General features: G+C 57.6%; 1 protein-coding gene across 3 annotated transcripts in view; it reads right to left on the bottom strand.

The window, feature by feature from the left end:
- Window positions 1–21,866, bottom strand: part of GLI2 (GLI family zinc finger 2) — a 178,470-nt gene that overhangs the window by 13,696 nt on the left and 142,908 nt on the right. Inside the window, exons 4-8 of one of the 3 annotated variants that reach the window (XM_065880225.1) lie at window positions 18,988–19,173; window positions 8,814–9,015; window positions 6,991–7,204; window positions 5,507–5,689; window positions 2,323–2,517 (exon numbers count right to left, since the gene is read on the bottom strand). In XM_065880225.1, coding sequence (XP_065736297.1) covers window positions 2,323–2,517; window positions 5,507–5,689; window positions 6,991–7,204; window positions 8,814–9,015; window positions 18,988–19,173 — 980 coding nt within the window. Of the gene's footprint in view, window positions 1–2,322; window positions 2,525–5,506; window positions 5,690–6,990; window positions 7,205–8,813; window positions 9,016–18,987; window positions 19,174–21,866 lie in introns of all 3 variants that reach the window. The other 2 variants (XM_065880226.1, XM_065880227.1) reach the window with 2 other exon arrangements.

Raw genomic sequence — 21,866 nt, forward strand, 5'->3', positions numbered from 1 at the left:
AATAATTGACTAGGGGCTCCAGTTTGCATGCGTGCCCAGGCCATCCATCTTCCCAGGGAGCAGAGAGAGAGACGGAGCCGAGCAGACCAGCCTGCTCCCCACATCCCAACACAGGAACTTGCTCCTTTCAGGGCCAGGTGCAGACAGTCACCCACAGCCCCAGGACCCAGGCAGGAGCCTGCAGCTGGAGCCCTTCTTCCCAGGTCTGGAGCCCCTGCCTTTACTTGAGGAATCCCCTCGCCACTCTTTAGGGCTGACCCACTCCTTGCTGGGCATCTTTTACATCCTCCCCTCCACCTCTCTGCCTGCAACCCCTCTGGCTCCAGATCTTCTCTTTTCCCCCTTTCATCTATCTGATTTGTCCCAAAGCTCACAGCTCCAGTGGCCCCTACTCCACCTCAAGACTTGTTTAACCCAAAGAGGTGCTAATACCTTGCAGGCGCTGGCTGGCTGAACTAATCTTATTTCCCTCTTTGCATTGGCAGTCAGGAAGCTCCAAAAAAAAAAAAAAAAAAAGATATGTATGTGAACTCTAGCTCAGGGCACTTGTTTGAAAAATTATGTTTGAGTCCCAGGAGGATTAGATAAGACCGTGCTTTACAGGTTTGACGTCAGCAGCAATGGGTTTGCTGAGAAATTCCAGTCCCCTGGTGAAAATTTGGGGAGAAAAACCTCAACACCAAAGAAACCTACAGTCTTTGAGAGCAAGCCCATGAGAAAAGGAAGCAGGGGGAGTGGGTGGTGTCTTAAATGTTGATTTCACAGAGCTAGGGAGGAGGTGGCTCCTGTGGGATGGCTCCTGGGTGTGACCAGCGTGTGTGTGTGTGCACGTGCGTGTGTGAACAGAAGCCATCTGGAGGATTCACGCTCAACTCTGGACAATGCTTGTCTTTGGTGGTGAGAAAGGAGAGGGTAGAGGGATTTTTACTCTACATTTTATATACTTCCATAGTGCTCAATTTGATTATAAAGAGAACATGTTTATATAATACTTACATAATTTTTAAAATATTTAAAAAATGTCAGGTAGCTAACTCAATTTTACAATTAAATTGGTTAAAATGTAAGAGAGTTGCCGAGTGGGGATCTACCCAGCATTTGAGCTTCCACCTTGGTGTAGATTCATCTTTACAGACGCTTACTCACCAAGGAGTGTGTGTTGGGGTTGGGGGAGGTTTATTCTTGACTTTAAGTTCTTTTCTGTACGGAGAAGAGGGAACCACTCGGGGCCAGCCTGGGGAACAGGGAGGAGAAGCCAGGAGGGAATGCCTGTGTATGGAGGGTTGCTCTCTGCTAAGTGCTTATGCTGGTATCATGGTCAACCTTCACCCCTCTGTAGAGTGGGCTTCACCTCTATTTACAGGAGAAAAAGCCCGAGGCTCACAGAGGTTCAGTCACTTGTTCAGAACCACTTGGCTAGCTGTGGTGGAGCCAGGTTGGAAGCCAGGCACCTCCTACCTTGAGCTCCTGTTCCTGCTGTTTGCATTGCATGAGTGAGCCCACAGTGGCTGCTGTTGTGAAAAGTTTACAGGCAGACCCTGAAGGGCACACCCGGCTCCTATGGCCTTCTCTGATCTCCTGATCCGTCAGTACCCAGGCATCATACAGCAGCCCCCTCCCTGTATGGGTATAAACACCCAGCTGCACCCATGTACACTGCGTATCTGTGCATGGTCTCCAAGAGGAAATGACCAACTCCTCCCTCCATGGGAGAAACTTCTTTCAGGTTTCAGGGTCAGGTTTGTTGTTATCTTGTGGATGCTGGCTGGCTTACCTAATCTTATTTCCCTCTTTGCATTGGCTGCCAGGAAGCTCCAGAAAAAAATAAAAATAAAAGAAGACCAAGCTCAGAGCACTTGGTTTTTTTTTTTTGCAGTATGCGGGCCTCTCACTGCTGTGGCCTCTCCCATTGAGGAGCATAGGCTCCAGACGCGCAGGCTCAGCGGCCATGGCTCACGGGCCCAGCCGCTCCGCGGCATGTGGGATCCTCCCAGACCGGGGCACGAACCTGCGTCCCCTGCATCGGCAGGTGGACTCTCAACCACTGCGCCACCAGGGAAGCCCTGAGCACTTGGTTTTTAATACACCTTTACTTTGGGCTTCATTTTATTGTTTCTTTCCTTCTAATTTTCCATTATTTTTGTTAATCTCTTGTACTACATATGTATTTATAAGTCCCCTTTTAGAAAACAAGCACGGCCTCCGTAAGTAATCACGCCTTCCACCCACGCAGGAGGTGGCCCAGGCATCTCCGGGGCCGCTTCTCTCTAGCCGGGGCCTGGGCTGGGCCCGGCAGGCCGGCCACGGCGCTCGGGGGCTTACATGCACCAGCTGCTCCTGGGTGTCGTACTCCTTGGTGCAGCCCTCCCAGCGGCAGCTGGTCTCGTAGATGACCACCTCAGCCTCTTGTTTACAGTCATCCCGGTCCAGGTCCTCCTTGAGGTCAGCCAGCTGCTCCTGGGGCGGGGGGGCGGGGGGGGGGTGCGGAGCACACACACATGAGCCATATCCAGCCACCTGGCCCCGAGGAAAGGTCACTATCAGCCCGTGAAGGCTGTGCTGAGGACCCGTGGGCTGGTCTAGGCGGGGCCACGCCCGTGCTCACACGCACATCACACGCATGAACACACAAGCATGCACACATGCTGGCTGGCCCTCAACACGGAGTCCTATCAGTCCTGGGTCAACGGCCATGGCAAGGAGAACAGGAGACAGGAGGGCAGTGACTTTTGCTTATCTGGTGGGGTTTCCCTGGGGAGAGCTGGGGCAGGCCCCACAGGCTCACGGGGGCGGCGGGCATTTGTATTTAAAGTGTGTGCGGGGTCAGCTCCTGTTTGGAGGCAAGAGGAAACTCCACACGCATTGGCCTGGCCTCACCCTCATACTGTCTCCTCCTCCCAAGGGCACACATGGCACTTACATTCTCTCCCAGCATCGGGCTTCCCTGTGACAGCCCTAAAATGTGGGTGTTTGTATTCTGGTATGACAGCCGGGCACCCTGACGTTCCAGCAGAGGCTGACCGGCTCCCTCCAGGACACAGTGAGTTTGTGGCCGCCCACATCTGGGCTCATGTCTCCCGGCCACGATGGGGCCCACGTATGCCCGTTTCAAGGTAAAGGAAAGGCCCCTGAGATGGGCCTTCCATTGATCACAGGCACCCGAAATTCCTTTCAAAGAGGACAAAGGCTTTTCTTCCCAAACCAGCAACAGACTGAGGGTCAACCCCACAAGGCCCCCCATCCCAGCTGATGCCAACAGAGCTGGCCGGGGGCAGCTTCCAAGCCGGGCACACAGGACAGGCTGAGTGGTACCAGGAGCAGGGACACGGGGAGAGGCATAGATGGCCAGGCTGGGAAGAAGGCCCGGCGAGGCCCTCCAGAGCAGGCTGAGGCCTCCCCGGTATCCCCTGGCCTGTGGGTCGGGCTCAGAGCAAAGCCAGGCAAAGGGGCAGACGTTAGGGGGACCTGCTTTACTTCTAAACTATTTGTAAAATGGCAGGAATGTCTGTCTTTCAGAAGAGCCTCTGGGGAAAGCATTTATAGCTCAGGCTAAGGGGAGACAGACACCCTCTCCCCAGAGACAGGCACCCCAGTTCCCAAAGGCTACAGGGACTCAATGAAGCGGAGGCTGCAGCCTCCATCTCAGCCTCCCTCCTGAAGTTGAGTCCATTTCTCGGAGCAGAAACTGGCCTCATGACCCACCCCCCGTGGCCGGTGCGGACTTGCACCCCAGACTGGCTTTCCACTGGGGCTGCAGAGGGCTCTCCAGGCGGTGGGTACTGAGTGTCGTCTCCCAGAGCACCTTACAATTAATGCACGTGTTCTGGAAAAGGAAAATGACGTGTTGTCCAGTAAGTCCCCGGGCAGTGCTGGGTCCACATTAAAAGGAGGGGCAGGAATGCCTCCTTCCCGAATCTCTAGCCGTCTAGCCCTCGGAGGGCTGGGGCCTCCTAATGCCTCTGCACTTGCAGAAAAACTGGAAATAGACGTATTACTCCTCAAGCTGCCTGCCCTGCTTATTTCAGAGAGGACAGGAAGAAGCTGCCACATGCACGTGATCCGAGGAGAGTGCAGGGGCAGGGGGTGGGCCTGGGCCTCCAGCCAAGCAGCACCCCAGCCCAGGAACCTGAGGGCGGAAGCTGAGAAGGGATCCGTTCTGTTGCATTTGCTGCCAAGAGAAAGCAAGCCCGTCCACCTTGCAAATGAGTCAGGGAGCAAAGGAGTCAGGTCAGAGTCAGGACACTAAGTGACACGGTGACAACCTACGCATGATAAACGTCTGTCCTTCCATGACACGAGGTAGGAGCGGAGCTGGGCAGGAGGGTGGGCTCTGTGCAGCCCCCCGGGTTGAGGGGGCGGGGCGGGGGACTCCCCGGCACTGGGCGCCTCCCCGCAGCCCTGGCCCCACGGCTCCAGTGAGTTTATCTCCCGTGGACACTCACCGTCCTCATCAATTTCAACAGCCCCTGATGGTGGCCAGCCGCGCGGAAACCACGCATCACGCAGAGATGCTCTGGTGTCAGTGAGGGGAGAAGAATTTGTCACCAACCTCTCTGTTTGCCTGACAATAACAGAACCCAATATTTCATAAAACTTAAGTGCCTGGAGCACGCCCTATGGTTTACAGGTTTGATAAAGGATGGTCCGGCAGATGTAGGGGAGACGGGGACCAGAGGCCCCGAGGACCCATGGTGTCATAGCTGTGGATTCCGTAGTAATGGGTGGAGACCAGACTGCCACGAGAGGCCTGCCCCAGAGGTCAGCATGCGTGCCGTCCCCTCCCCTGGAGCTGGGGCTGTGTGCCTGTCGGCTTGGTGTTGGAATAAGTGGCAGGATCTCCAAAGAGACACATGCACTAGGGTCTCAGCCCCACAACAGGCTCATTCTGGGCTGCGGGATGCTGTTCCTGGCCTTCCCGCCAGCAGCCTTCCCCCCTCCCCTCCCAGGCACTGTAACACTCACCCCCTCAAACGTGCGTTGAGTCCTTAGAAGATATTATCTCTCAGCCACTGCGCACCAGGCCCTAGGCAAACCTGGTGACGCAGAGCCAAAACAGGCACTGTGCCCAAGTGCCACCTCTCCAAAGCTAACTGCGCAGTGCAGGGGACAAAGTGGCCTAGAAGCTGGGTGGTGGTGGTGTCTGGGCCGATGTGAGTCCTACTATTCAGGGAATAGGGTGGGGTTCAGATTTCCAGGGAGAGGGCGCAGACGCAGGGGGCCTGAGCCATTCAGGGGCCGTGAGCAACTCAGTTGGCCTGGGGCTTGTGCTGCAGGGACAGACAGCTGCAGCCCTCCCTCCCTCCTCCCTCCCCCTCAGGTAGGCATATGATGAGCACATGTGAGGTGTGTGCGGGGAGCTGGGGACACAGTTCCGGTCCTCCCTGAGCTTCCTGGCGTGCCTGCCCTGCCCTCTCTGGTCCACTCACTCACTCACTCACTCATTCATTCATTCATGCAGGCTGCCGTCCATTACCCACTCTCAACAGGGTCACGGCCCCAAGGCAGCTGCCCCAGGAGACGAGGCCCGGCCCCAGTTCGAGCCCGGCCAGGACGGCCAGCAGGTTACCTGCGTCAGGGTCAGAGGGGAGGCCGGTCGCAGGCCCTCGGCCTCGGTCTTGACCTTGCTGCGCTTGTGAATGACGAGGGGGTTGACGCTGCTGCTGACGGCCGACTCGCTGCTCTGCTTGCTCTGGGAGAGGGGAACACAGGGGGGCACCCCAAAGTTCTGCTTGGGCTTTATCCTGGACCCTCCGCACTAGGCCGTCCAGGCCAACACTTGTGTTTGCAGTTTCAGAAACTGAGTCACCGCACAGCTTGGTCCTCAGGCCTGGGGCACAGCCCGGGGAGCCCAGGGCCAGGCCCGCCAGCACCCTCCTCCCTACCACGCAGCCCCCCCCAATGGAGATGGAGCAGAGACCCTCTCTTTGAGAAATGCTGGGGACCCTGCGCCCGACTCAGTGGCCTCAACTTCTCAGCCCTCCCAGGCAGGGGAGGCTCTGGGTCTGAGGACAACAGGGCCGGCCAGTCCAGGGAGCGGGACAGAAGAGCTTGGTTCCTCAGGACAAGCGGGTTAGAGTTGCGGTGTCAGGGGATGTGACAAAAGCCGACAGCCACCATCTGGGGGAGGTGCTAGGTGGCCGCCTGGAGCCCTGGGGAGAACTTTCTAGAAGAGGGCCGCTCCTAGACCGCACGGCCTCTGGTCTTTCCTCCCCAGCACGTGGTCACCTCTGCCCTGCCAGCTGGGTGGCCCGGGCAGCTGCTTCACCTCAAGGACGGCCATCGTGAGCGCCAACCAGGATCCAGGTGGACCCAGGCTCAGTGACCCCATACCGGTGGCAGCCCCACTCTGCAGGGGTGTGAGCTCAGGCTGAAAGAGCTTTCAGGTAAGCCAGGGTTCAAAACACGATCTGATTCTGAGGCCTGCGCTCTTCCTACTACCTGATACTGTCTCTAGGACTCCAACTGCACTTTCTCATCTGCAAAACAGGACCTTGTTCATTCATCAAATGCTCACGGCACCGAGCACGCCAAGCGCTTGTGAGCCGGCCCGGGCATGTCAGAAGCCCGTTGGGAAGGTCGATTAAGATGGCCTTGGGTAAACTCATGCTCTCAAACTAAGCCGTACAATATTAATTACCTGCTTCAGCCACCCATGTTACATGCTGTGTATGAGGTCCCTGTATGATGCCTGACTCTGAACACTAGGGCTTCTCCATTGAGTCGTTATGCTTATTGGACAGGCAGCCAAAGAACTGAGGCTGGGTGCTGGCCCATGGTGAGCGAGGGCAGTGTGAGGACCCAGCCCTGGCCTCCTGACCGGGGATCCAGCCTGAGGCCCGTTTGATCACGTGGCCTCTGCCCAGAGGTACGGTGCCAGCCAGACCCGTGCCCAGAGTCCTTCCACATGTTCCTGGCATGAGATGGCCGTGACTGGCCTTCGCTCGGTACAGATGAGTGCCTGGTGGCCCCCCGCCCCCCACCCCCACCTACCTGGTTGGCATCACTCAGACAGTTGCTGCTGCTACTGAGCTGCGTGGACGTGGCATTGATGGAGGTGAAGGCCATGGGCTGCTGGGCCAGGAAGGTGGGCGAGGGCTGGATCAGGGGTGGCGTGTGTCCGAAGGCCGAGCCCAGGCCCCGCTGCTGGCTCAGGATCTGCTGGTAGGCCACGGGGTTGATGGGGTGGGGAAAGGTGAAGGCCGGGCTGCAGAGAAGGGCAGACAAGGTGATGGAGAGGGGTGGGGTGAGGTGGGGGCAGGACTCTGTGAGGCTCACGCTTCCTGGACAGACAGGACGCTGCCCGGGGACCTGGATGGGCACGCTGCTGACTGCCCCGTCACCATGGCTTTACCCACTCAAGCACCCGTGGCTCCCCAATGCCGGCCGTCTCAGGCCTCCACTTCTGTGCGTAGCCCCCAGGCCCTGCCCCAGGACGCAGCCTTTGTCCCTGGCCCTTCACTGCTCTGTCGCCTGAGATGCGCCCCTGCATCACTGATGCTCCCTGACTATTTGAACCCCGTTCTAATGCCCCCTCGTCCAGGAAGTGTGTCCCGAGCCCTCCGGTTCCCACTGTCCTCTGTCTTCTGAGCTCTACCACGCCACCTGCATACGGGCTACTCTTTCCAGAACAGGACACTGAGGGAGAAATGGTGCCCTCCGAGGCTAAGTCACAGAAGATGCCGGGGCTTCCTCCTTGCTCTCTGGGGTCACTCCCTCTGGGGGTGGGGGGAGGGGGAGCCAGCCACCATGTTGTGAGGACGCTCAAGCAGCATGTGGAGGGGCTCCCGTGAAGAGCAACTAGAGCTTGTGCCAACAGGCCCAAGGGCCAGCCGTCCTGGAAACAGACATCCAGGCCCAGTCAGGTCTCCAGGTGACCATGGCCCTGGCCGACATCTGGACTGCAGCCTCGTGAGAGACCTGAAGCTACGCCAGTCTCACGCTCCTGACCCTTGGAAATGCTGCGAGAGGCTAACTGCTTACTGTTTGATACTGCGGGGTTTTTTTTGTTTTTGTTTTTTTGTCACACAGCAAAAGATAACTGATATAATTGTTATCATCCCTTATCTCCAGGTCCTTGGGCTGAGCTCTCTTGGCATTCCTAAGCTCCTCTAACCCTGGCCTCTTTCAGGAGGGCCAGTGTAAGGACATGGGTTTCAGCCAAGCTGGCTGGGGTCTGAGTCCTCTGAACAGTCAAGGGCTGCACAGAGGGGACGGGGCGGGAGGTGATGGTGAGGTCTGCGTGTGCTGTGACCACAGAGCGAGACGTCTGCCAGCCCAGAGACGTGCAGGCCAAGCCAGTGTCAGAGCTCCAGCGGTCCAGTGCTGGTCAGTGACACTGCTGAAACACTAGGAAAGTCCCCTTTGACTTCATGATGGAATTCTTCACGACAGGCCCGATAAGGGTTACTAAAAAATCATTTGGTGGGTGAAAAAGAGGCCCATGAAGATGTACCCAAATGTTGGCATGTTTCAATGTCATCACTACTGGTTTTGAATTCCTAGAATATTCGCAAGTAGACTGACTTACAAATCGTATAAACAACAAGGTCCTACTGTAGAGCACAGGGAGCTCTATTCCATATCCTGTGATAAACCATGTGGAAAAGAATATGAAAAAGAATGTATATACGTGTATAACTGAGTCACTTTGCTGTACAGCAGAAACTAACATGACACTGTAAATCAACTATATTTCAATTAAAAAAAAACCCAAAAACAAGTCCTGTGTTTCTCCCGGGAGGCCAGTGTGGACCCTCTCCACTGGGCCCCAGCCCAGCTCCCATTCCTGGTCCCGGCTCGCGGGCTAGGCTCACCTGAGAGCGCCGGCCGACAGGTGCCCGTAGGAGCCGCTGGCAGCCGAGCTGCTTCTCGAGTTGTTGATGTAGGCCACCAGCGAGTTGGGCGAGGTCCGGATCATGCGCTGCAGGTCAAGGCTGGCGTCCGAGAGCGGGGAGATGGACAGCGCCCGCTTGCGGCTCAGGCGGGGCGTCACCCGGGGGCTGGAGAAGCGCGACACTGCGGGACAGCCAAGCCAAGGCACGTCAGCATGACCGCACTTGTGGGGGTGATGTGACGGGGGAAGGGGACCGGGGGTGGGGACAGTCTGATGGGCACTGCGGATCTGCCCCTGTCCAGCTGGCGGCTCTGGGGCACAGGCCTCTCTCGACCTCAGTTTGCTCATCTGTATGATGGGCCTGGTCCACACCCGGTGTGCTGAGGATCTGCGTTAGTGCCTGTCCTGTTAGGCATGCAGCGGCCGAGACCGGGTCCAGCAACGCCTGAGGCACAACAGCCAAGTCACAAGCCGTAGGTGACCTGCTTGGTGGCCTCTCACATAGGGAACCCACCAGTGAAGCCAGCAGCGGGCCAAGAAGCACGGCCCGGCCAGAGCCCAGCAGCCCCTCTGCCCCTTCCGGACCCTCCCTGGGGCAGCCACCAGACTGGCCTCTCATCCTCAGCTTAGCGTTGCCTGTTTTGCGTATTTGCCTATTACATAAACGGAATTATCAATGCTTTTTCTCAAACAGCTTCTTTTGTCTGACATTATCGATGAGGTTTCTCCACGCAGCTGTGCGTGGCAGGAACCGGCACCTTTTTTATTGCTGTAGAGCATCCCAGCGGGTGACTTTTCCACAGGAAGGAGAGGGAAAGGAGTCACGTGCTCCAGGGTCGCGGATCACGTTGCGACCAGGATCGCCCCAAAATGCCCTGAATGGACGTTCGCCAAGCAGAGGCCCTAGACTCCTGGCCGGTCTGGGGTGGGGAGGATGCAGGATGCCATGGCAAAAGGCAGCCTGGCAGCACGCAGACGGCTCTCCAACACCGAGGTCCTTCCCTTCTGGAGTCGCCTGGGCCTCGGGGACCTGTTGCCTTAAACATGCATGCACGCACGCACACGCCTGGTGCCCTATCCAACTGCCTGTGGGTGCGCTCTCCTCCTCCCCATACGTACACACGGAGCTGCAGGGAGGGAGGAGGGCCTGCCCCCAGACCGGGCTCCCTGCTCCTCAGGACCAGGGGCCCCAGACCGCTCCTCTAGACAGCCCCTCCTCTCCCAACCAGGGTTCTGGTCTCCCCTCTGGGCACACAGCAGCCGAGAAATGGTGTGACCACATCGCTGGACGAGAATCCACATGCCAAGGTTCCCACCCTGTCCAGACCCTCCTTGGGCCCGTTTCCTCTTTGTAAAGGGTCCCCAAGTGCCGACCTCCAGGGCTGTGCTGAAGAGTGCCTCAGCACCCACACCCGCACTCGGCAGTTCCCGGGCTTGCGATGCCCGCCTTTCTCCCTCCTGCCTGCTCAGCCCTGCCCAGACCCCATAGGTCCCCTCCTCCAGGGAGACGCAGGATGTCCTGGCTGCGGGGTTGTGAGTCAGTGTGCTGTCTCCACCACCGCAGGAGAACTGAGGGCAGGAGTGATACCCTGTGACTCTCTGGGCCTGCATTCCCAGGACCCACCGACCCACCACCACCACCAGAAGCAGCCTCCGCCGAGCCCCTGCCCACTGCCCCCTGCCCTGGGGGTCAACCACGCCCAGCCCTCCCCCGACCCCATCCTTGGCTGGAAAATCTGGGAAGCCCCTTTAAGGATGGGCCACCAGAATCCTCCAGCTGGAAGGGGATTCTGGGATCTTCTTTCCTAACCATCTCCTGTGTGGATGAAGGATGCTGGGTCCAAGACCAGCTGCCCCGGGTGTGTACCCTGTACGTATGTCTGTACAAGTGCACGTGTGTAATCACAGACTTTGTTTTCAACCGGAAAGGATGGAGCACTTGTAGGAAAGCTCCCAGCTGCGAGAAAACGTTGAGTTACTCAGGGTATTCTTTTCCTTGAACATCTTTGTTTTTGGCCGGCCTTTGGTTCTGTTGGGTTCTGAGGCCTGGGGCTTACAGATCTTTTAGCAAGCAGAGCTATGGTGGGTTCAGGGAAGGTGCTCCCATTTGGTGAACACCAGCTCCTTCTGCCCCGCAGAGGGGCCTGGGAGCATGGCTGGCACCCAGGCCAGCAGGTGACACACTCAGGCCGTGTCTTGTGGTGGGAAGGACCCCAGCCCACACGCCTAGGGACACAATGTCGCACCTCATTCTGCCTCACAGGGTCCGACGGAGCAGCCCCTCCCCAGCCGGCGCTTGGTCTGTGCTGCAGACACGACCACCCTTCTGAACAAGCATCCCGGACCACAGAGATGTGTCCTGGCCCACGAGCAACTAGAGACAGCGTGTGTCCCTTTGGTGTGGTGTTTGGATAAGTCCCTGCTTCTGGATTCTGGTGCACAGAATAACCCAGCGACAGCCACCCCTTAGTGACATTCAGACCCACTGTTGCAATGAACGGCCATCACTGCCCCCCGAAATGCAAACCCAGCTGCGCAGATAAGAAAACGAGGCTTGGGGACGTTAGCGACTTGCTCAAGGGCAGGATTTGAACCAAGGTCCAAAGAAGCCCTGCTGTGTGGCTTTTCTCTGTCCTGAGTGTACCTTCAGAGAGGTGGGGAGAGGCAGGGCCAGGAAGACGCTCTCACCACAAACAGCTTTTAAATCCTCACTTTAGCGGCTCTGATAGTGAACTTCCTGACAGCCAGCTGCCTACCTGGCCTCCTGCGTCTGAAGGGCAACCACAGTTCAGCCCAGCCCGACCTCCTGTAGGGCTGGGCTCAGCAGGCGCCCGCCACCCATAGAGCAGCAGAGCGGGGGACCCAGGAGTTGGCCTGACACCCCCCCCCACCTCCTTCACAGTTGCATCTCCCACTTCCACCAGCCCAGCCCCCCACTTGCTTGGGGCATCCCGGGGCCCTTAGTTAACTGCTGTCTGATACACGTTCCTCACTGCGGCCAAATCAGATCATGTCTTTGCATTTGCCCACCCCAAACCTTTCCAGAGCTCCCACTGCTGTTAGGAAAAAGGCACAAGTCCTCAGTGTGGCTTACCCGGTGGCTCCGTGGGTGCCCCTGATTCCCTCTCCAGCCTCCTGCACAGGGCCTTTGCACATACTGCTTCTGCTGTCTGCAGTGCTCTGCCCTCAGCAGGGTCATCACTTTCCCCAGGAAACCATTGCTGACATCCTGGAGTTGGGCAGGTCCCCCTGGGACACTCTCAGGGCACCACGGTCCCCTCTCTGTGGATAGGTACAGCTCAGGGGAGTTCATACATGCTTGTGTATGTCTGGTTGCTTCTGTTTCTTCCGCCTCTGTGGACTAGGGACTCGGTCACCCTGCTCACCGTTATATCCCAGCACTGGGATCTGGCTGGCTCGGTGGTGAGTCCAATAGGAGACGCCAAAAGCCGGGCATGGGGCAGAGGTGTGGTGTGTCAAGGGACAGTGGACGCTCAGCCATCCAAAGTCAGTATTTACTGAGGGCCCCGCAGATGCTCGGGACTGTTCTAAGCATTTTCAAGTATAAAGCCATTTAATCTTCACAACTGTCCTATAAAGAAGGAACTACTATGAGCCTCATCTTACAAAGGAGAAGACAAGTAGCTTGGCCAAGGCCACGCGGCCGGGGGACGTAGAGAATGATTGGAAAGCAGGCAGGTGGACACCAGAACCGCCGCCGCACTGCCTCTGCTCAGATGGGGAGGGTAGGTATCAGGGGAGGGCTCTCCTGGGTGTAGGGGCCCAGGGAGGGAACACACACACACACACACACACACCCCAGTGGGGGCACACAGACAGCCTGACACTTACTGGCTGCCCTGGGGTGCATTACTCAGCCTGCTGAGCCTCTCTTTGCCCATCTGCAAATGGGGGCAGCGTGGTAGGTGTGTCCTGAGTACACAGGGGCAGCACCATGGACAGTGCCTTGAACCCAGCAGATCTTCCAGAATGAAAATGTGAATGAACACGGCTTCCTTAGGGGCCAGGAGGACTCTTTGGTGAGCAGGGTGAGCTGAGAGCTAATAATGGAGAAAAGGACAGCAAATCTAGAGAAGACGACTGAGCCACAGTGGAGGACATCTGTCCCTAAACACTCATCTGCCTGTCCAGGTGTCCTCCAAGCTTCTTAATTCTTATTTACTGGGTTCACTCCTTGTTCGTCCTCACTTTAAAGGCAACTCTGAGATATAAAAGTGAATCTTCCAAAAGACTCTTGTTACTTATGAACTGTGTGGTAAATGGGAAAATACAAGATGGGGGGTAGATCTAATATACAAAGTAAGAAATACACACACATCTTTGCAATGCACTCAAAAAGAGATTTTGCTACTAATATTTGGATTCCCACCCTCTCGTGCGCCCCTAACAAGATGAAACAGGCCAGATCTGACAGTGATATTCATCTCTGTTATTCCCTCCCCTCAAGGGAAATATGTTTATTAATGCGCCTCTTCCCTTGATAAATTACTAAACAGAAAGAAAAGCCTGGCACTCATTTCCCGTGGCTTCTCCTGTGATTTATGAGCAGGATTGGCAGACTCGTCACGTCCATTCATCTGTGGATGCCCCCTTTCTGAGAGCCGACAGCCGCTGGGTGACCAGCCACCTGCCTGCCCTCACCTGGGCAAACGCCAGACGCCACCTGACCTGGATGCTGTTTTGTCCGCTAGTTCTTTCTTTTGCTCCTTCGTGCGTTAGTTCACACACCCATCAGGCCCCCCTGCAGCAGCCTGTTTGCCAGGCACAGGCCTTGATGCTGGGGAAGCTGCAAGCAAGGATGCTCAGCCCCGTCTCCTGGAGCTCAGCATCTTGGTGGGAGGTGACAGTGGTACCTGTGGCTCTGGGCAGGATTACTAGACACCACCAAAGCAGGGTTACCCCAGGTTACCCCAGACTGCTCGTGGGGGCGGGGGAATCTCTTGCCCTGGGATAGTCAGAAAGGGCAGGAGATACAGAAACAGGCGCGGGACCCGGGCAGACGCAGGTTCTGACCCTGCCTGCCAGCTCTAGCTGGGTGTCTTTGGGCGAGTTGCTGGACCTCTCTGGGCTGTTTCTGCACCCAGAAGATGGGCCCAGAGCGCTCACCTCAGGGTCACTACGGACTACCGAGCAGCGTAGCGCCCACCATTCCGGATGGGCCTCCTGTGGGCCCGGGGCCGGGACGCGCCTTCCCCGGGGCCGGCAGGGCGCAGCCTCGTGGCAGGGCTTGTGAGCCCTGACCCCCACTGCTTAGGGAGCATTCCCGCATGGCCCAGCCCCTCGCCCGGACTTTCTGGACTCACTAAGGAGATGCTCTAAGGAAATCCAGCCTGAGGACCTGGACCTGGCCCACACTTGGCTGTTCACACCCCCTCTTGCGCGGGAGTAGAAAGCACCAAGGCTTTGGAGCCCAGAGGCGTGGGGCTGAGGCCTATGAGCGCATTTCCCAGGTCTATGATGGAGACAAAGAAACTTAGGGCTCTGGGCTCGAGGCTCCTCACCTGGAAAGTGACTTCATGACGCTTGTCTCACGAGACTCTGGGCTGGCTTGCCAGATGAGCCGGACACACCATTTGGCCTGAGCCTGCCCTCAGCACCCTGCCCCCCGTGTCCCTCCTGTCGGCAGGCTGGGTGCGGACGCCCTCCCAGAACGGGGCCTCTGGCAGCCCCTCCGTCAGCTCCCCTGCCTCTCAGTGTAACTGGTTCCTGAGACCTCCCCGGACCCGCAGGCAGCATAAGGATCGGGCGTCAGAACGGAGACGACATCCGGGTGAAATGAGTGTCAATACGACACTAAAATATACAGCTCGTAGGAAATACGGGCTGTAAGCACGCAACATTTCACTCGGAAACATTTCAAGCTCCTCAGCGTGGTGGGGCGTGGGGTGGCGGCTGCGGCTCCGCCGTTAAATCACCAATACTCAACGGCATCACGCGAGAAAATTCCATTTTAGGGCCCCAGTGACAAGCAGTGACCTCCCTGCTGTCTAGAGGACCACTAGGCAGAATAACCTCGGACTCCCGGACTGGTTATCTATCACCTTTCAAAGCCACATCACTCCTCACTCTTCTGGCTATAAATCAGCCTCCTTAAAGAACAGGGGCAATGGGCCTTCACTGACCACCTGGAGGCCAGGAGGCTCCCGGGAGAGGGAGGGCGGCTTCTGCTGGAGATGCCCCTTGTCCCACCCACAGCCCGGCCCTGTGCTCTGCGGGGGACGGAGGGCTTGGCTTTTCCATTCAGCAAGAACCCCTCCAACTCCAGCCCTGCCGCTAAGGCTGTGGCATCTTCCCCAGTGTAGGACACACACACGACCCAAAGGAGATTGTTTAGGCATCACAGAGACACAGACGGGGACATCTTCCCCAGATATTATGGGGTTTCCCACTTCAGAAAAAAAAATAAAGTTCTATTTTAAGGCGAGTCTGTTAAAAATATAAGACTAAATAAGTTATCTTGTAGGTGGCACTTGGCTAAGGTAAAACTGCTGGTGGTTTGCCAGTGGGTGGGCTGGGGACACTGCTCTGCCGGATGTGGAGCTGGGTGGCCTTCCTGACACCCTCTCCCCAGGCCTCCTCACAGCCGGGTGCCCCTGGTCTCCACACCCCAGCTTGACACTCATGCTCCTGGGATGTTCTCTCCCCCATGGCTCTGCCTCCTCTTGGAATGTGAAGTGCAGGTGCTGAGGAAACAGGCTGAGTAGGCGGGGCGGCCTCGGGACAGGTGTCCTTTGCCGCGACAGGGAGCTTCCACAGAGCAGCCCCCCGGAGCACCGCGAGAGCGGGGCTTGGAATGCTGTGTTGCTAGCACCTGGCACCATGCCTGGCACGTAGTAGGTGCTCAGTAAATACCCTCACTCATGAATGAATGAGGAGAGTGAGTGTGCGTGTTTACGGTGTGGGTGTGTATGTGGTATGTAGGTAGGGTGTGTGTGTGTGTGCACGAAAAAGAGGGAGCGAAGAGACACACACACGGAGGCTCCCCAACTCCGCACAAACTCTCAGGGCCCCTGCACGGGCAGAGAGCTTACGCGTCCCCATCATGTTTATGGGCAGCTTCCTCACGTGAACACACACGTCCTCAGAGCCTCAGGGCCCTTTCCCAGGCGGTCCCGTGAGCCCCGCTGCCCGGGCCCCAGGCCTGCACACCTTTCCCTGTGAGAGTCTGAGCACAAAGAAACTCGACTGGAAGACCCACTCACACCTCCATGGGGTGGGCAGAGGCTTCCCGGGAGCATCTCTCCCCAGACCCGTGCAGCTGGGACCAGCCGAAAACACCAGAGCTGGTGGGCTTCCCAGTTCCCACGGTTCACAGGAGGGGAGGGGCCAGGGACCCCCCCCCCCCTACACACACCCAGAGGTAGGTCTGGGCTCAGCCGGGCGCAGGCCTGGGCCCGAGTCTCTCGGGGCCACGTAGGCATCGGAGCTGCACAGAAATGCCTAAAACTTTAAATAGCGGACGCAAAAGTTCTGGCTGAAACTGGTTTGGAAAAAAACTAAGTAACGGCAAATACAGGAATTCATGCTGGACTTCACTCTGATTTCCTTGGAGGTAAGTGATGGGGAACAAAGGAAAAGAAACCACCCGTTCTGATGTTCACAGGGGTTTGTGAAAATCCCCGGGTCACCACCAACCCCCACCTCAGCCCGAGAAACCCATGTGTCCGTCCAAACCAAGGCTGGAGGTGGTGAAGCTCCGCTCTGCGCCTGAAGCCCATCACACCCTCAAGACCAAGGCGGAGACAGGATGTCGGGGGCTGTGCTGAATTCATCAGGGCGGCTCCCATGCCCATTGGTGAGCCCACCTCCTCACGACCGCCCGACCCCCGTGTCTCAGATGCTCAGCCCAGATGCTGCCAAACGCCGAGCGCCCCAGAGCAAAGCTGCCTGTCCCTGTCCAGGCTCCCTGCAGGCCGACAGCTGCTGGCCTCGCACAGTTTCTTCGGATTCGTTTGCATGTTTCTACCCCAGGTTCTTTTGTGACTGCCGCTACCTCCCTCCCTCCCCCCACAAACACAGAGCCCTGCTCCTTGGCAGGTGCTCCTGGACCTGTGGGGCTCTGGGTTTGTGAAGACAGAGGGCCAGCCAGTTACAGCTGGAGCCCCTCGGGTCCTGCAGGTGGGCGGAGGGAGATGCAGAGCCCAAGGGGAGCTGATGTGGGCGGTGGCCCGGGAGAAGTGCTGGCTGACCTGAGTCCTGGGACCCGGTGCAGGACGGAACGAGGCCAGCCTGCGGGGATGGTGGACAGGTGCAGGGGCGCAGATGGGGAGAGACAGGCTGGAGGGAAGGCCGCTGGCCATGTGGTAGAGTCTGGGTTTCACCCCGAGGGTGATGGGAGGGGCGGAGGGAGGCTGAGCTGGGAGCTGGCTGGCACAGGACTGGACGGCTGGCGGGGGTGCTGCGAAGGCAGACTTGGCAGGTCTCGGGTGGGCTGGCCTGGGGGGGTGGGCTGGTGGTGAGGAAAAGGTGTCCAGGAGGAGGTGTGGCATGGGGCCCAAACATGGGGTGGACGGTGGTGTCGACAATCGGCAGACAAAACCCTGCAGAAGGTGGTAGATTTGAAAGAGGGCAAGGATACCGGTGGAAAGAGATGGAAACCAGCACGCATGCAGCACTGACTGTAAACCTGGCGCTGAGCCACGCTCACACAGCATGCAGGGCATCACCGTCCAGGCCCCAGCGGGTCCCAGCAGCACCAGCTGTCCCAGAGAGGACGCAGCTCAAGCTGGCGTGGCCTAGACCTGCCCACAGCACCACCATCCCTGCAGCATGCTGGATCCAGCCCAGCTGCTCTGCCCACTGGGCTCTCCCCAAGGCCATGGCTCACGGGGCCCCTTGGATGTGCTGTGCTGCCTGGGGCGGTGTGCATGAGGGAGAGCCCGTGATGCTGGTGACAGGCGGAGCGGGGCCTGGAACCCTGACTTGCGGCCTGGGCAACTCCCTGGATGCTGGGAACCCCAGGGAGCCCATCTTTCGGCAGGGACGGTAATTCTGGCCTCGGAAGGGGGCTGAGGGGAGTCACCCGGGGAGTGTGCATAAAGGCATGGCACACAGGCAGACCTCACTTGGATGCTCTCACATGTGCACACAGCGGGCGCTCACATGTGCTGACTCGGCCTCTCCCGCCCTCTGGGGACACCTGCCTGACCAGACCCCTCGGCCGTGGCTTCTCTGTGTCTGCCCAGCTGGCCTGGTGCCACCCAGCCCAAGGCCTTGGAAGGCAGACATCGCTTGGGGAATCTGACGTTTGGACAATGGATATCGGCTCGGTGCTTTGTGACCGCCTGGAGGGATGGGATAGGGAGGGTGGGAGGGAGACGCAAGAGGGAAGAGATATGGGAACATATGTATATGTATAACTGATTCACTTTGTTATAAAGCAGAAAACAACACACCATTGTAAAGCAATTATACCCTAATAAAGATGTTAAAAAAAAAAAAAAAGAATAAGTCAGGTCTCATTCCTCCTCTGTCTGACCCCCTCCACGGGCCCCACCTCACTCTGCGTGAAAGCCAAAGTTTCACCAAGCCTTGACCGACCAGCACAGCCAGCCCCTGAACTCTGGCCCTACCCTACTGCCCCTTCACTCACTGGGTACCAGGTACACTGGCCTCCCGGGCTTTTCTTGATCCCAGCAGGCCCACTGCGGCCTCAGGCCCTTTGCACTTGCTGTCTCTCCTGCCTGTATCACTCTTTGGCTTATTTCTGCATGGCTCATCCCTCTCAATTCTTTGCTTGAATATCATCTTCTCAGTGAGGATTTCTTGATTTCCTCTTTCAAGATGGCACCCTCATCCACCCAGTGCTCCTAACCCCATTCCTGAATTGTTCGTCTCTCCTCACTAAGCTGTAAGTAAGTTCCATGAAGGCAGAGATGAGTCCCTTTTGTTCCCTGGAGTGACTGCAGTTCCTACAACACTTCCTGGCCTGTGATGACTCACTAGGTTTTTGTGCATGTTGTTCAGACGCAGTCCCCCAAGGACAGCAGTCATGGCAGGGATTGGGGTAAACCCCAGATTTCTCCACTGGGCTCCCCCCCACCCACCAAAGGAGCAACAAGCACCCTCCTCGGCCTCCAGGGAGCCGTCATCCCCTGTCCTGCTCGCCACACCCACCCTGGCCCAGCACTCACCATCCACTGGATTGAGGTAGTCATGGAGATGGGGTGCACTGGCCGCACCCCCGCTCTGCATCAGCAGGTCCCCATATGGCGTGGGGTGGCCTGCCATGAGGGGCATCTGGTGGTAATAGTCTGAGGGGTTGGTGCCTGAAGGGGGGAGGCCAAGCAGCCCCCTCTCCTTCAGGTGTTCGTGGGCAACTGCGGGCAGGAGGGAGGGAGAGGAAGAAACTGTCAGAACCCGGCCAGAAAGAAGAGAAACATGCACCTGGCCCGAGGAGGCCCCTCCGGGCCCTGCAGCCCTCCCCTGCCCCCTTGGGTCCCTGGGTCCCCCTCCCTTGCCGTCCCTGGTCAGGCTGGGGCGGGGCTGTTTCTGCTGAGGGGGCAGCCAGATCCCAGCCTGCACATTCCTCCACTTGCTCAAAGCCGTAAACAACTGCTTCCTTCTCCCAGCCCCACAGATGCCCAGAGCTCCAGGGTCCGTGGTCTGGCACAGTCTCCAAAGGAAAAAGAAGATGAAGTCGGAGGTGCCAGGGTGGCCAGACAGCTGGGCGCCAGGTCAGACTCATCCAGCACTCGAAGTGGGATGGCAGGCGAGTACTCGCCCGCCCTGGCCAGATAAAGCTCCTCGCCTATCAGAACCTGGGCGGGCAGTCCACCTCCAGTCCCGCACTCAGCCCTGCCGGGGCTTAGCAAAGAGGCCGGGAGGATGAACTTCAGAGTATCTTGAGGGGGCCTGGCACTCAGGGGTGTGGTGTTAGTTAAAGGGGGGCTTGGAAACCAAACATACCCCTCAGGGGTCCTGGCTTTTACCAGGTGTGCAAAATTAAGAAAGTGCCACCTCTCTGAGCTAGCTCAGTTTTCCATCTGTAAAATGGGGGTAATAATACCCACCAGTCAAATTACTATTAAAAATGACAGGGCTTCCCTGGTGGCGCAGTGGTTGAGAGTCCGCCTGACGATGCAGGGGACACGGGTTCGTGCCCCGGTCCGGGAAGATCCCACATGCCGCGGAGCGGCTGGGCCCGTGAGCCATGGCCGCTGAGCCTGCGCGTCCGGAGCCTGTGCTCCGCAACGGGAGAGGCCACAGCAGTGAGAGGCCCGCGTACCACAAAAAAAATAAAAGGTATCATCAGCCAACGCTGTGCTGGGCGTCCCGCTGGGTCGGTGCAGTCACAGGGCTGAGGGGATAGCATCCACTCTCTGGTTTCACTAGCATCACACCATGAGCGGATCCCCTCAGCAGATGAGGACTCTGGCACTTAAAGAGATAAAGATGCTGCCCAAGGCCACACAGCAGGGAGTTTGAATCCAGAGCCCGGGAATTGGCCTCCCTGCTATTAGTCTTGGCAGGTGTCAAAGGAGATGCACACAGTCCGGGCAGAAGGAAGCAGCTGGTCCGTGGAAGCCATCACCCTCCCCTTCCTCCTCTCCCTCTCCCGCTCTATCCTCTAGGGACAGCCCTAGCCTGCAGCCCCGCGGCCTCTGCCTGGCTTGCCTGTGCCTGAAATGCCCTCCCCTCCCCCTTCTTGCTTGTGCCTCTTCGCTGAAGCCTTCCTTGAGGGCCCATTGTTCTCACACACACACACACAGTCTGGTCTGGCGGACCCTGCCTCTGCTCCTCGACCCTCCTACAGATGTCTCTCAGGGCCCTCCCTGACCCAGGCCTCGAGGGGACCGCCCCGTCTCCGTGTGTATTAGTTTCCTCGGGCTGCTGTAACAAGTTAGTACAGGCTTGCTGCTAACTGCTGTGAAAATGGATTTTTATTCTCCCTCAGGTCTTGAGGCCAGAAGTCCAAAATCAAGGTGTCAGCAGGGCCATCCACTCTGAAGGCTTTAGGGGAAAACCTGTTGCTTGCCTATTCCAGCTTCTGGGAGTTACCAGCTTCCTTGGCTTGTGGCCACATCACTCCCATCTTTGCGTTGTCTTCTTATCTATGTGTCCCTTATAAGGACACTTGTCATTGGATTTAAGGCCCACATGGATAATCCAGGATGATCTCTTCAACTCAGAATCGCCAACTTAATCACATCGGCAGAGAGCCCTTTTCCACATGAGGCCATGCTCTCGGGTTCAGGGCTTAGGACGTGCATGTATCTTCCTGAGGGCACCATGCCGCCCGCTGCACCACATGTGAACTTCAAGGCAGGAGCAGTGTCTTGGACCCTGGCCTGCACTGCCGGGAGAGGCTGGGGAGCTCCGGTCCACTTCCCGGGAGACACGGGCTCTGTGTAGATGTGTCACACCCTTTGGTGCATCCCGGATTGGTCGCGGTCACTCGGGGGCCCACGCAGAGTTCAGGGCCAGGAGCAGGGTGAAGGGCCATTTCTGAATGGCCCCACCCTGGCTGGCCATCTTCATGTCTCACGGCTGCAGCCATTCACCTTGTCTGGTTTTTCTTTGTGACTCTGCCCTTTTCTGTCTCAAATGAATTGAACAGGGTTGCCATCTGACTGAGCTGGGCCACTCAGGATCCTCTCAGGAGGGACACAAAGTCACTGGTGGTCACCCTGGAGCCTTGGGGCTGGGGTCCCATTTAGAGGCCATGCGTTGATCTGCCAGAGATGTAGACAGACACCTGCCCAGCTCTGCCTTCTTTCTGCTCTGGGGGGCCCGAGACACCCCGATACAACACCTGCTCTGCCTAACACCAGCTTCTGCAGACTTTGGCATCTTGCAACCAAGTAATTCTCACCTAAGATAGGACCTCCATGAATAAACAGATGTCACCATTCTTATTATGTAATTTGCATGCCAAGGCTGTTTACGAATAGTTCTTTTTTTCATAAATTTATTTATTTATTATTCATTTTTGGCTGCGTTGGGTCTTCGCTGCTGCGGGCAGGCTTTCTCTAGTTGCAGTGAGTGGGGGCTACTCTTGGTTGTGGTGCAC

The sequence above is a fragment of the Phocoena phocoena genome, chromosome 7 (genome assembly GCF_963924675.1).
Source record: "Phocoena phocoena chromosome 7, mPhoPho1.1, whole genome shotgun sequence".
Taxonomy (NCBI): Eukaryota; Metazoa; Chordata; class Mammalia; order Artiodactyla; family Phocoenidae; genus Phocoena; species Phocoena phocoena.